General features: G+C 44.5%; 1 protein-coding gene across 13 annotated transcripts in view; it reads left to right on the forward strand.

The window, feature by feature from the left end:
- The first annotated feature begins 1,259 nt into the window (after positions 1 to 1,259).
- The window catches only part of LOC142571110 (uncharacterized), a 119,389-nt gene continuing 106,981 nt past the window's right edge, over positions 1,260 to 13,667 (forward strand). For 6 of the 13 annotated variants that reach the window (XR_012825762.1, XM_075679401.1, XM_075679402.1 and 3 more), the window contains exon 1: positions 1,260 to 1,540. Coding sequence is in view for 5 of the 13 variants with exons in the window: in XM_075679401.1 (XP_075535516.1) it covers positions 1,501 to 1,540 (40 nt within the window). In the remaining 8 variants the exon portion in view is untranslated. The remainder of the gene's footprint in view (positions 1,541 to 13,667) is intronic. The other 7 variants (XR_012825760.1, XR_012825759.1, XR_012825763.1 and 4 more) reach the window with 6 other exon arrangements.

Genomic DNA, 13,667 nt, shown 5'->3' on the forward strand with positions numbered 1-13,667 from the left:
TTCAAGTGCCTAATCTTTATGCCTTCAGATTAATTCTTATGTACAAGAATGCTATTAAAACAACCAACGCAGATATGTTGACACTATTCAACCTTCAAAGCAATGTGCCCATGTACAATGTAGGCCGTTGCAGCGCTTGGTCTGCACAGTTTTGTCGGACTGTGTACCGATTTCAATCAAGCGCCTATAAACTTCCCTGTTACCTTAACACACTTGAAAGTAATAACATCTCACTCGAAGAAATATCGAAAAATAAGTTAATTAGTGTTTTGACGCTTTTGCAGTAATGTATGGTGTTTCATTCTGTTATTGTATGTCGCGCTATTGTTTCTTACATCACACAATGCTAAAAAATGCACTAAGGCTGTTGTCAATTTTGTACGTATATTTTCTTGCTGATCCCTACTGTATTTTTGCCCTTGTACGTTCACAAATTTCGCAAAGTATTCCAATGTTTCTAGTATTTCTCTGCGTTTGTCATGACTAAGCTGTTTCCTCGTCATACTGTCATCTGGGGCGTAATGGGGTTTTTTTCAAGCCGCTGCATGCGGCTTTTACCCTTACGTCCGCTCTCATTCTGTATTCTGTGGAAAGAGAGAAACAAAGATTATTATTATTATTAAAAAATGTTACGATACTGTGATGTAGTTATCTTTTACACGAACAAAGTGTCATTGCGTTGTGGCGATTTGTTGTAATTATATTGTGATCCTTATGACCACTGGCTCACACATGGTCCGCGATATGTGTGCGTAATTTCATTGCGAAGCTGCCTTGTGTTTTCAATGAGACTGCAGTCTCTGCTGGCTTTTTCCAAAATGCCTAATAATCTAGACTTCTCTCGCGTGCAGGACAGCTGGAACTACGAACAATTATTTTTCTTCTCAGAAGTGTCCTGCTGCACAGCACGAATAATACATGTAAAGCATGACCATTTTTTTTGCCTCTGCGCATACAATAGAACAATGCGCTTTGTTTCCATGGCCGAACACCGCTGACGACGGCGTGTGCTGATTATTAGGAACTCAATGCGCAAGTGTGCTCTGCTGATTCGTGCACTACATGAGAAAATAGAACTTTTCTGCATTTGCTATTGCTAAACATGTAGCAGTACTCTATCCAGACGTATTTCGCAAGGAAGAAAAGAAGGAACCCTTGCACAAAATAGCGTAAAATCAAGCCAAATAAACGTTTTGTTGCTTGTTTTCACTTTTTTTTACTCGAACAATATTAAACTTGTGAGCAGAATGAGGCGGCAGGTAGCACAATGCACGTAGGCGCGTTGCATATTATTTAACTCCTTTATTTCAGTTTTGCCCATGCAGTTCAAACCAATAAGTCCTCGAAAAAAAGCTTTGTTCTTCTAGAAAATGGAGCGTCGTCTGCGTAGGAGGCTTCTATGTTCTCTCACTGTGTTCGTGACCAGCTCTCAATATTAACAATCTTGAATATAATGCTTCTACATTGCCTTACTTTGATAAGCGTGGTTTTAACCACTCCATGCGCACATGGGAACAGTGGGCTGAGAGAGCTTCTTCAAGTAAGTTTTTCCTTAGTTTTGTTATATTTATTGCCAAACTCGAGACCTAGAACTGAACGCCGAAATTGGTGAGACTTTAAAAAATGTCAATTCCATATGAGATTACTTCTTGCCGCTGAATAGTACATCTACATAATAACATATTAAGCTAACTTGCTCAACAAGGTCCCTTAGGTCAGAGCTACATGATAGTTCGGCGCTCTAGACAATTTCGGAAATATTAAGAAACAATATAGCTATTATATTCTCCCAAGTAATGACATCATACTTATGGCATTTTGCTGCAAGTCAGGGCATTCCGTATGTCGTTCCAGGCCACGACGGCTAAATTTTGAAGGAAGCGGAATGCGAGAACACCCATGTGCTAGCATTTATCTGTCTATTTAAGACGCCTAGATGAACGAACTTCTCCCGGACTCCGTCACTAACGTCGCCCTTTATAGCACAAGAGTTGCTTTCCGACGGTAAACACCAAGAATGATTGATGTTGTGTTGAGAATTGAAATTGTGGCAATCATAACCGAGCTCGCCATTCACGATCTTCAAATCAAATCGTCCAGCGCAAGTCAGTACATCATTTCAAGATGCGTTACCGTACATCGAGACGAAAGTTATGGTGCCCACATTTTACTTTCTTGGCGTCGCGAATGCAATCTGTTATATGCGCTTGGATCCATATTGTGTTGGCAGTTTTCTCGACCTTGCGAATACACCAAGAGCGTTGCCCGAGCGCGATAGAGCAATGACAATGACGACTGTTTCAGAGAAATTGGATGTAAAACAACACGGGTTATCCACTTCCCTCCTATCAGGAAGTGACCTCTTGATACGATAAACAGGAGATGAATGCAGGAACCGCCAGCCTCAAATAAAAGAACTAAACAGATTGGAAACAAGTGTAACACGCCCTAAGAAAGATAGTTTACGCCTATAAACTGGCTCATGGCTGTACCAGATGAATTGTGAGAGCTTTCCCGCAAAGAAACATTTCTTTGCCGGTGACGAGCCTTACAGTGTCACATGTATTGGTGGAATACGCCTCAGCGCCCTGGGTTTCGTTGCATTCCAGCTGTAGATCCGTTATAGCCATGTGGGTAAGATAGTTGACAGTCGCAAATATCTGCTTAATTTAAGGTGCTGACGAAAACAAAAGGCCATTTTGTGGATGGAGATACTCTATAGCATTTGTGAAGTGGACATGATGAGCTTTGCTGGACATTCGGTTCATATTTGCGGGGTATATTGCTGTTCACATCCTCTACAATATTTTGCCCTCATGAGCTACTGCAATGGTCCGGAGTGGCATTATTTCTCCTCTATATTCGCAACGTCACAGAGAGCAACACAATGGTAATCGCCGTTGATTAGTTGTTTATAAAGACAGTGGTGCGCAAAAATTCCTACTCTATAACACCCTGGAGACTAAGCTAGTCTGACCCAAGAGCACTCCATGAAACGCATGCCTTTTCGCTGTTTCTCGCCAAAGTTTGTTTTTATTTTTCTCAAAGACAGTGGTCATGTTCTTCAAATCGTGCTGGATCAAATGGATGTTGAACAGGCACTCGTTTTCTGAGCTTTTGTGTTATTACTTGTGTGCAACTGTTTTCAAATCCCTGCAGTCAAGGCCTCCCGTGCGATGCGGTATGACAGGTAATATAAGGTATGGTGGTTGCGCGCACATTTTAAAAGACTATCGTGTATTTTTAAGACGAACCTTTTCGCGTAGCCGACATCCGTATATTCAAAATTTAACAATGTTTTGTTGTACCGAGCAGCATTGATGGTTTTCCCCAAGCTAAGTACCGGCTAGCACAGTTGATGAACTTCTGAAAACCTTCTTTCCTATAGGCTAGCTTAGAACCAAGGCCTAGCCTGTTACCTTCGACATCTACTTCAATTCAAGCATCTTCGTCAATGCGAGCGAATAGTGCTGGGCATGACAGACGTCTTTTCAGCATGTGGAATGCTTCTACGGTACTATATTGCAGTTGACATCTGATTTCGCTAATAAACTGGAGACTTGGCATAAGCTGAAATTGCATTTACAAAAGCCCCAATTTGCAGTAGCGCACAGAACAAGTGCACAGACACAAGCACAGACAGGCCGCCATTGGAATCTGAACCTAGCAACGTTTAACGTTAGAACGTTATCTAGTAAAGCGAGTCTAGCAGTGGGATTGGAGGAATTAGAGGGTAGTAAATGGGATGTAATAGGGCTCAGTGAGGTTAGGGGTTAGGAGGACAAAATAAGCATATACAGTGCTAAAAAGCGCGCACCTCCTGTGCTACCGGGGCTTAGCGGAGAGACGAGAATTAGGAGTCGGATTCCTGATTAATAAGGATAGAGCTGGTAACATACATGAATTCTATAGCATTAACGAGAGGGTGGCAGGTCTTGTGAAACTTTATAAGAGGTACACATTGAAGGTCGTGCAGGTCTATGCCCCTAAATTCAGTCATGATGACCAGGAAGCCGAAAGCTTTTATGAAGACGTGGAATCGGCGATGGGCAAAGTCAAAACAAAGTACACTGTACTGATGCCAGGGTAGGCAAGAAGCAGGCTGGAGAAAAGTCAGTGGGCGAATATGGCATAGGTTCTAGGAATAGCAGGGGAGAATTATTAGTAGAGTTTGCAGAACAAAATAACATGCGGATAATGAATACCTTTTTCCGCAAGCGGGTTAGCCGAAAGTGAACGTGGAGGAGCCCGAATGCTGAGACTAGAAATGAAATCGACTTCATACTCTGCGCGAACCCTGGCATCATACAAGATGTAAACGTGCTCGGCAAAGTGCGCTGCAGTGACCATAGGATGGTAAGAACTCGAATTAGTCTAGACTTGAGGAGGGAACGGAAGAAACTGGTACATAAGATGCCAATCAATGAGTTAGCGGGAAAAGGGAAACTATAGGAATTCCGGATCAAGCTACAGAACAGGTCTTCGCCTTTAACTCAGGAAGAGGAACTTAGTGTTGAAGCAAGGAACGACAATCTTATGGGCATCATTAAGGAGTGCGCAATAGAAGTCGTTGGTAACTCCGTTAGAAAGGATACCAGTAAGCCACCGCAGGAGACGAAGGATCGGCTCATGAAACGCCAATGTATGAATGCCTCTAACCCTACAGCTAGAATAGAACTGGCAGAACTTTCTAACTTAATCAACAAGCGTAAGACAGCTGACATAAGAAACTATATTATGGATACAATTCAACATGCTTTGAGGAACGGAGAAAGCCTAAAAGCAGTGAAGAAGAAACTAGGAATAGGCAAGAATCAGATGTATGCATTAAGAGACAGAGCTGGCAATATTATTACTAATATGGATGAGATAGTTCAAGTGGCTGAGGAGTTCTATATAGATTTGTAGAGTACCAGTAGCACCCACGACGATAATGTTACACGACGAAAGGCAACGGGAATGAAGGGGACGAGGTGCAGCCGCTGACATGTCACAACTCAGAGAGCCAAGCACAAATGGGTGAGGAAAGAGTTGTGATGGAGGGAACGATGATATGCACTCCCGATTTAGGCCTTCCCAGTCCACAGTTGATGTAGAAGTCCTGAGGGAAGTGATTCGGGAGGATGCATCGGCTGCCTCGTTTTCGGTGCCTAACATATCCGTAGTGAACTCCGATATGTAGGGCAGCTGACGAAGTTCACGTTCGACGTACTAGGAAGACCGTACTGAACACCTACAACATAGGCTTATAATGTGTTAGAACATAAGATGGCCGGAAGAGTTCTATAGATATTTATACAGTACCAGTGGCACCCACGACGATAATGGAAGAGAGAATAGTCTAGAGCAATTTGAAATCCCACAAGTAACTCCGGAAGATGTAAAGAACGCCTTGGGAGCTATGCAAAGGGGGAAGGCAGCTGGGGAGGATCAGGTAACAGCAGATTTTTTGAAACCTGGTGGTAACATTGTTCTAGAAAGACTGACCACACTATATACCCCATGCCTCATGACCTTGAGCGTACCGGAATCGTGGCAGAACGCTAACAAAATCCTAATCCATAAGAAAGGGGACGCCAAAGACTTCAAAAATTATAGAATGATCAGCTTGCTGTCCGTTGCCTACAAAGTATTTACTAAGGTAATCGCAAATAGAATCAGGAACGCCTTAGACTTCTGTCAACCAAAGGACCAGGCAGGATCCCGTTGAGGCTACTCAACAAGAGACCATATTCACACTTTCAATCACGTGACAGAGAAATGTGCGGAATATAACCAACCCTTATATATAGCTTTCATTGATTACGAAAAAGCGTTTGCTTCAGTCGATACCTCAGCAGTCATGGAGGCATTACGAAATCAGGATGCAGACGAGCCATATGTAAATATACTGAAAGATATCCAAAGCGGCTCCACAGCCACCGTAGTCCTCCATAAAGAAAGCAACAAAATCCCAATAAAGAAAGGCGTCAGACAGGGAGATACGATCACTCCAATGCTATTCACAGCGTGTTTACAGGAGGTATTCAGAGACCTGGAGTGGGAAGAACTGGGGATAAAAGTTGATGGAGAATGCCTTAGTAACTTGTGATTCGGTGATGATATTGCCTTGCGTAGTAACTCAGGAGACCAATTGCAATGCATGCTCACTGACCTGGATAGGCAAAACAAAAGGGGGAGTCAAAAATTAATCTGCACAAAACTAAAGCAATCTTTAACAGTCTCGAAAGAGAACAGCAGTTTACGATAGGTAGCGAGGCACTGGTAGTTTTAAGGGAATACATCTACTTAGGGCAGGTAGTGACCACGGATCCGGATCATGTGACTGAAATAAGCGTTTGGCAGGCATTCTCAAATCATGAACAGGAGGTTGCCACTATCCCTCAAGAGAAAAGTGTATAACAGCTGTGTCTTACCAGTACTTGCCTACGGGGCAGAAACCTGGAGGCTTACGAGAAGGGTTCCACATAAATTGAGGACGACGCAGCAAGCTAATAAATGAAGAATGATGGGTGTAACGTTAAGGGATAAGAAAAGAGCAGATTGGGTGATGAAAGAAGCGCGGGTTAATGACACTTTGGTCGAAATCAAGAAAAAAAAATGGGCATGGGCAGGACATGTAATGAGGAGGGAAGATAACCGATGGTAGTTAAGATTCCAAGGAAAAGTAAGCGTAGCAGGGGGCGGCAGAAAGTTAGGTGGGCGGATGCCATTAATGAAGTTTGCTGAGGCAACATGGTCACACTTAGTACATGAGTGGGGCAGTTGGAGATGTATGGGAGAGGCATTTGCCCTGCAGTGGGCGCAACCAGGATGATGATGATGACAGAACAAGTAACGTGTGAACTACATTCTAGCCGATATGCTGTGAGCTAGAAGTAACTCCTTACTTTCATATGTTGTCACCTACGAAAATGAGGTCTTATAAAAAAACGCGGCACTTTGATGGCTTCGCGCTAAATGCGTGTATATGAATATGATCATCTACTGTTCCCTAGGCATATGGGTTGGCGAAGACGACGGTGTCATCGACGTGTTGTATGTTGCGGGTGTGGAGCAGAGCCCGAATCTCATTACCTTAAATTTAAATAGGCCATCCAGCGTGGCCACGACGCTGTTCTCTCGTTTATTCTCGCTCAGTTCGACTTCAAATATAGGTTCTGGGCCATGTGTGACTGACGAATGACAGGGGGATCCATCGCTTCAGTACGCCTACCTCACGTTCGCAATACCATTTATGAATGCATTGCTTCAGATACATGAATCTCATGCATTGAAGCGAAGCAAGGGTGATAGGGTCATACTTCAGTCAGGAACAGAAGCCTCTGAAGAAAGGCATTCACATAATGTATTGCGAACGTCAGGTAGGCGTTCTTACGCAACAAATGCTCCCGGTATTACGTCAGTGACACACGGCCCAGAACCTAATGTGAAGGAACTTCGGCCGAGTGTCCCAAGCATGGGCAGAGAAAACTCGTCATCCCTGGCGATGTTAACGTTACAGTCGGTTTGGCGGTGTTTGCAGCGATGTTTCTACGTCCGGTGCATCTTCTGCACCGATTGGGATCATCATGTTCGCGCACGGCCGGGACTCTGCGTTATCATGCAGAGGAATTTCAATTGAGAATATACTTAGGTGACTTGCATATTTGCGGGTGCAATAGAACCTATGTTATTTGCAAGAAGATGGCAACGCTGTACTATCTGAGCAAATCTATTCAGAGGATTACACCCCGTGAAGAAGTGATGAAGAATTCCGAATATCTCGGGTTCTTTATTGTTGAAAAAAACCTTATATTCCTGTGCGCTTTGCAGACGGTGCAAACATGGCAAACATGAGCTACGCCAGCTGGTATATATCATCGCAATTCTGTAGCACCAGCGTCAAATGTGAAGGCTTACGTACGGAGGAACGTTTTTGCGGGTGTACACTACAGCGTGAGATACACGAACATTTAAAAGGATTGCGACGGAGTTAGGGCCTGTGGGCCTAATATTGTGTTATCGATAATAGGAAATCAGGCAATAAAGCCTTCCGGTAGCAATAATTTATTATTGCCTAATAGCTGTTATCTTCTTTGAACGCTTTTGCAATTCCGTTTCGTTGTGGCTACAGTACTAACGTTCCCTTGTGCTCAAAATACACCCCCAACACACCTCCTTAGTTCTTTACTCAACTCTTACTAAATTTTTATTGGCGCTCCTTCCGTGAGGCAGGCTATTAACTGAAGGACTGGATCGTCACAAAAATAACCTATAACCCTTGAACAACGCTTGACACTAACGAAGTTGTTGAGCGCTTTAAAATTGGTTGATAATTTCTTGCCCTGCTTAGATTGCAACGATCATTTTCTAAAGTATTCGTACTAAGTGTTTAGAACGATCAATCTTTATTTTACATCTTAGAGATATTCGCATAAAGCATGAAAAGCCTGTGGTAAGCTTGAATAGGTCTCAATCCTATTGCTTTTGATCACTTTTACGCGCAAGCGTAACAGGCCACTCTTCAAATTGGTGGTGTCTGTCTGATGCCTCGAAGGAAGCGAACGAAGAAGGTGCCTTACGATAAAGAGAATCGCGCGCTAGAGAAAGTTCGAAGGAGCGCGTTCAGGACGGGGCGAAGTGCCGCCGTTGAGCGAAGTGGGGATGGAGAAACGAGGCAAAGCGTTGCGGAGGAGGAAGGCAGGCGGATTCACGCTGCGTTGACTTTAGAAAATTATGGGGTTTTACGTGCAAAACCGGGATATGATTAAGGCACACCGTAGTGGCGTAATCCGAAAAGTTGGACCACAAGGGGTTTCTTAGGGTGGACCTAAACCTAAGTACCCGGGTGTTTTCGCATTTCGCCCTCATTAAAATGCGGCCGCCGTGGCCACGATTTGATCACGCGACCTCGTGCTCAGCAGCGCAACGCCACAGCCACTGAGCAACCATGGCGTGTAGGGCCTAATTCCTGTGACAGTTGCTACAGGGTTTCCTTTTCTTGTGATGCATACGTAGTGGGTTCCCTTTATGGTAACATCGTCGTCACGCGCCGTACGCTGTGTTCGCGACTGAAAGCCGGTGATGGTGATGTGACGGGAGGAAGCGTGCCGTATTCCGTCGCGCCCATGGTACCATGGCACCAGAGAAGAGGAGTGACGGGGTGGGGGAGGGGGCGTTGTATTCGGTCGCGTGTGGTCACGCAGGCTTTATTTTGAAAGCGATCTCTTTTGGGGGACACAGTCTAGGTGGAACGATGCCTGGTTGCTTTGCGTGGGCTGTGTTCTCACCGCTGGGTTTGCATTTAAGCAGTAAACAGCACGAAGCTCATTTCGTTCCTTGCTGCTGCCGGGATTCCTCCCGCCAGCGTTTCAACATCGAGTGACCGCGGTCATCCAGCGCGAAGCGTTCATGTTTGCCTGTACACGCTGACGCCATCTTAGGTAATTGAGATAGTAAACGAATGTTTACTACGGGGCGTTCTACTCCGTCCTCTGCTGCGTATGTCGTGGCCGCACGAGCCCTGTCTTGAATGCTATCGGCGATGCGGACAGTGTAGGCGTGAAGGCGCACCGAAGGCCGATGACGTCGTGTGCGCTGTAGCAGCTACACGCTTGCGCGTGACCAGCGTTCGCAAAGTGAAATGGAACTAACTTTTTTAAGCAGTGCTTAGCGATGTTAGTTTTGATTAAGCAGTGCTTAGCGATGTTAGTTTTGACCCACGGGCTCCTCGTTAATTGTTACGGCTTTTTCACTTACATTCGCCGGCTTCCCTAGCTAACACCCAAAGAGATCATTCTCAGATATTATTTTCCTCTTTCTGCAACTGTAAAGCGTAGCATTGCACACCCTTGCTTTGAAACTGCCCTGAATAATTCATTTGTTCACTGTTTCAAAGTATGCAGGGACGATGCAGGGAACACTGCCAGTGCACTTGTACATTTGATGCATTTTTGGGGACGTCCAAGGGTCCGCACTATCGAGGATGTCATCTTTGCTGTCACAAACGTGCTCGAAATTCCGGCTCCATGAACCAGATGTCTCGAGCAGGCGTGATGGGCATGGGGTGCGAGGCGACCGAAGTTTTCGCAAGCACGATACACACGCCTGCGAACATGAAGAAAGTGTTTTGTTGACCAGGGGCGCTATAACGTAAAGCTATTCCAGACTTCTGTATTCCAAATCTGTAGCCAGCCCTCCGCGATTGGTCAAACGCTTTTTAGACCACGCCCACTTCGCCTGTCTGTAGTGGAGCCGGAAAGAAAACCGGGACGTTTACCAATATGACATTAGGGGAGCAGAATGACTATGCATGATTCAACCCAACAAAAGAAAAAATAATTATTTGTGATGCGACACCTTTTCGCCATTAACCATCTTTTCGCCTGTCTGTCACCCGACGTCAAAAAACCGCGAAAACTCATTACGTCAATGAGACGTGTACGCGTTAAAGAAGCATTAATATGCCGCAGAAACTGGATTTTTTTCTACATAGTCGGAGGCTGCTCTGTTCCGAAGAGAATAGAAGATTGCTCCCGCCGATAGCTCAGGCACTGGCTGCTTGCACTTAACGAAGAGCATCACTTTATTTTCGTGTAACAAAACTTTTTGCGTGGCCGTACAACGTTATTGAAACCATTTGGCAGGTATACGAAATCCCTATGACAACTCTTCTTTGCATAGAATCCGTTTAGCGGCAGTTTTGACTGTCCAGTGCACGCCGCCGCGCTTTGATACAAGCCACTGCAAGCTAAGTAACGGAAAGCGGACAAGTCGCAGACGCTAGCACTTCTCTCTTCATGCGGTTATCTTGTTTACGTGCGTTCGCTCGGCTCTATCCAAACCCTCTCCCGTTAAGCATGCTTCTTGCCTCTTGTCAGCCAATCAAATAAAAAGAACTCCTAAAGAAGGAAATGTTATTCGTCCTGAAAGAAACCAAAAGTTACCTTCTTTAATCGAGTACAGCGTTTGATTGGGCTGGTCAGGCAAGGCTGTCGGTCACCGCCCCATGCTAGCGTCGGCAGTGGTGTAAATTTGGCATCAGGAGATTGGAATAAAAACATATTGCAATAGGTTTACGTTATAGGGCCCAAGGACCGCACGAAACACGCACCAAAAGGGAAACTAATAAAACGCGCATGGCAAATCTTAACCGAAGTCCCTTTGGATGGCGCACCTGTTCCCATAATATACCAGCGAAATGCATTTAACTGCCGCTTTTACAGCATAAGCGGTTATAGCTTGTTCTAAAAGTCCTTACAGTTTGCGATGATGTCCGCAGCCGGTGGCCGTCGAAGCTATCGCCGGAAATAGAGAACCACAACTACTCAGCTGCCACCGGAATTGAACCCGGACTCGTTATGTGGGAGTCAACTGCTCTACCACTGAGCCACGCCAACGCTTCATTTTGTTTATTACATGAGGGCAGACTATTCAAGAAATGAAGCAAACATAGCTATACAGAGATGAAAGGTGACCGAAAGCACATTAAGAAGTCAGGCAAACACGCGCAAGTGTGCAGTAAAGGCATCCAGTCCGGCGGTGTTTCTTGTGAAGGACACACACTACGAACGTAGGCAACAGATTCCCGAAGGTACGACCGAGTGCTCTGCGCTGGTTCAGCGTGTCTGTCACACATTCTATTGTAAAAAGGCTATGTAGGCTAAGTACCAGGAACATGTGATATGGTGGGTCACAGGGATCTTTAAAAGGTAGGAAACGAGTTGTGTATGGTGCGACATCTCAATCCCGTTTAAGTGTTCTTTGGAGAATGTCTCACAATAACACGGCTTCTCTACAATATACGAAACAGTGCTCGATCGTTTTATCATGGCGAGAAAAGTGGCAGTTCGACCAGCATGGCACGAAACAGCCCCATTTTTGTAATCGGGTTCTGACAGGAAGGCCTGTCGAATGTAATTTAATGTAAAACGTTTTGATACCCGGAGGAATGGTGATTCCACGGACACATTTAAGTACGCCTAGGTAGTGACATTCCGAATAAGGCGCACAATGATGGAGAACAGGAAACAATGTGCCTATGAGTGCAGCAGATATTTCTTTGCGGGAGGCAGTGAAATCCATACTAAAGCTAGCCATAAGAACGTGAAATCCTTCGACAACCTCTTGCAAGAAGCCCCAAGGAGCCCGTGGTGCATGTTTCATAGATGACGGCATAACTGTGTCTAAAACGTAATTGAATAATCAAAGTAGTAACATTTCTCTTTGAAATGGACTGCTTACATTATGAAAGAAGAATAACCGGGAGACAAGTCTAACAAAAAGGTTATCTAGGCCACTCTCAAGAAGTATAATAAGGTTATCTGATCGCATGACCTCAAAACGTGATTTTCACACGTAGGTAACAAACACAAGGTGGAAAGTTTGCAACAAAAGTCGGAAGAAGTGTATGACCTGCAGGACATACCTAAGTCAAGCTGCCAGAAAAGCAATGCAAGCTGCACCTCGGCTAAACATGGGAAACTGCCGTTCTCGCCAGTTGTTAATCTTATGTTGTACTTCTGCAATATCGGCTAACCAGTACGGATTGCTATTGATATATTGAGAAAGGGGTACACCTACGTATTGAAAGTCTTGCCTGGGTTGAGTACTAGAGATTTGGTTTGGCATAGTACACCATAGACCAAGCCAAAACCATGAAATTTTTCAAAGTTTACAGCTGCACCAGAAGCTTAGCAAAACTGTGGCGTTATGGCAAGGGCATTCTCTACACCTGTCGGCACAAAAGAAAGCTATTCCATCTGCATAGGCAATACGCGGACCTCATTGAACAAAAATCTGAACCTATAAAAAGCACGATCCTTCAGAATTCTTGCGCAAAGCGGTTTTAAGTAGAAAGCGAATGATAGAGGCGAAAAGGGACAGCCTTGCCTCATCAATTCCTTCAGCTAGATATATTTGGATAAACAACCATTAACTATTAGCTTTGTTGTGCTATTAGCACAGCATATAATAGTGCCTTTAAAAAGAAGAGACCCAATGTTTATGTCCTCTAACGCAGGAAACAGAAAGTAGTGATTAACTTTATGAAATGTTCTTGCCAAATGAACCCGAACTATTGCCACCTGATGTGCACTTTCCATTACACACCCTAGCAAATACCACGTAACGTGGATATTTGACTGGTTTGTTCTTTCTCTAATGCCACATGTTTTATGGCCTCCCACCACTCATTGAATTACGTCTTCAAAGCGACTAGCTATTATCTTCACAAATATTTTATAATACACGTTTCAAATTGATATCGGGCAATATCCCACCACTTCCTGCAATTTAGTTGCATCTTTGCTTTTTGGGATAAGTACTGTGTGCCCTTGACAGAGCGTGGAGGGTACATATCCAAATCGGCAAGCTTCTTTGTGCACTTTAAGCAGAAGCGGAGCTAATGTCGAGCAAATGCAGTGATAAAATTCCTCACTCAAGCCATCAGGCCCAGGAGTTTCGCCTTTAGCTCGCGCAGCAATGGTTGCTTCAACTTCTGCGATGCATATATCTGTACGAACCTTATCACAAGCTTCTTGACTGGGCTGCGGCAGCAAGGAAACAATTTTTTCTGTTATAACTGCACCGTTACTAATACACTTAAAATATTTTCGTAATGATCCGTCAACACTTTCATTATTCTAACCTAGTCATTATCAATTGCTGCGGCATAATCTATCTCG

Source organism: Dermacentor variabilis, chromosome 2, assembly GCF_050947875.1.
Source record: "Dermacentor variabilis isolate Ectoservices chromosome 2, ASM5094787v1, whole genome shotgun sequence".
NCBI classification, from domain to species: Eukaryota; Metazoa; Arthropoda; class Arachnida; order Ixodida; family Ixodidae; genus Dermacentor; species Dermacentor variabilis.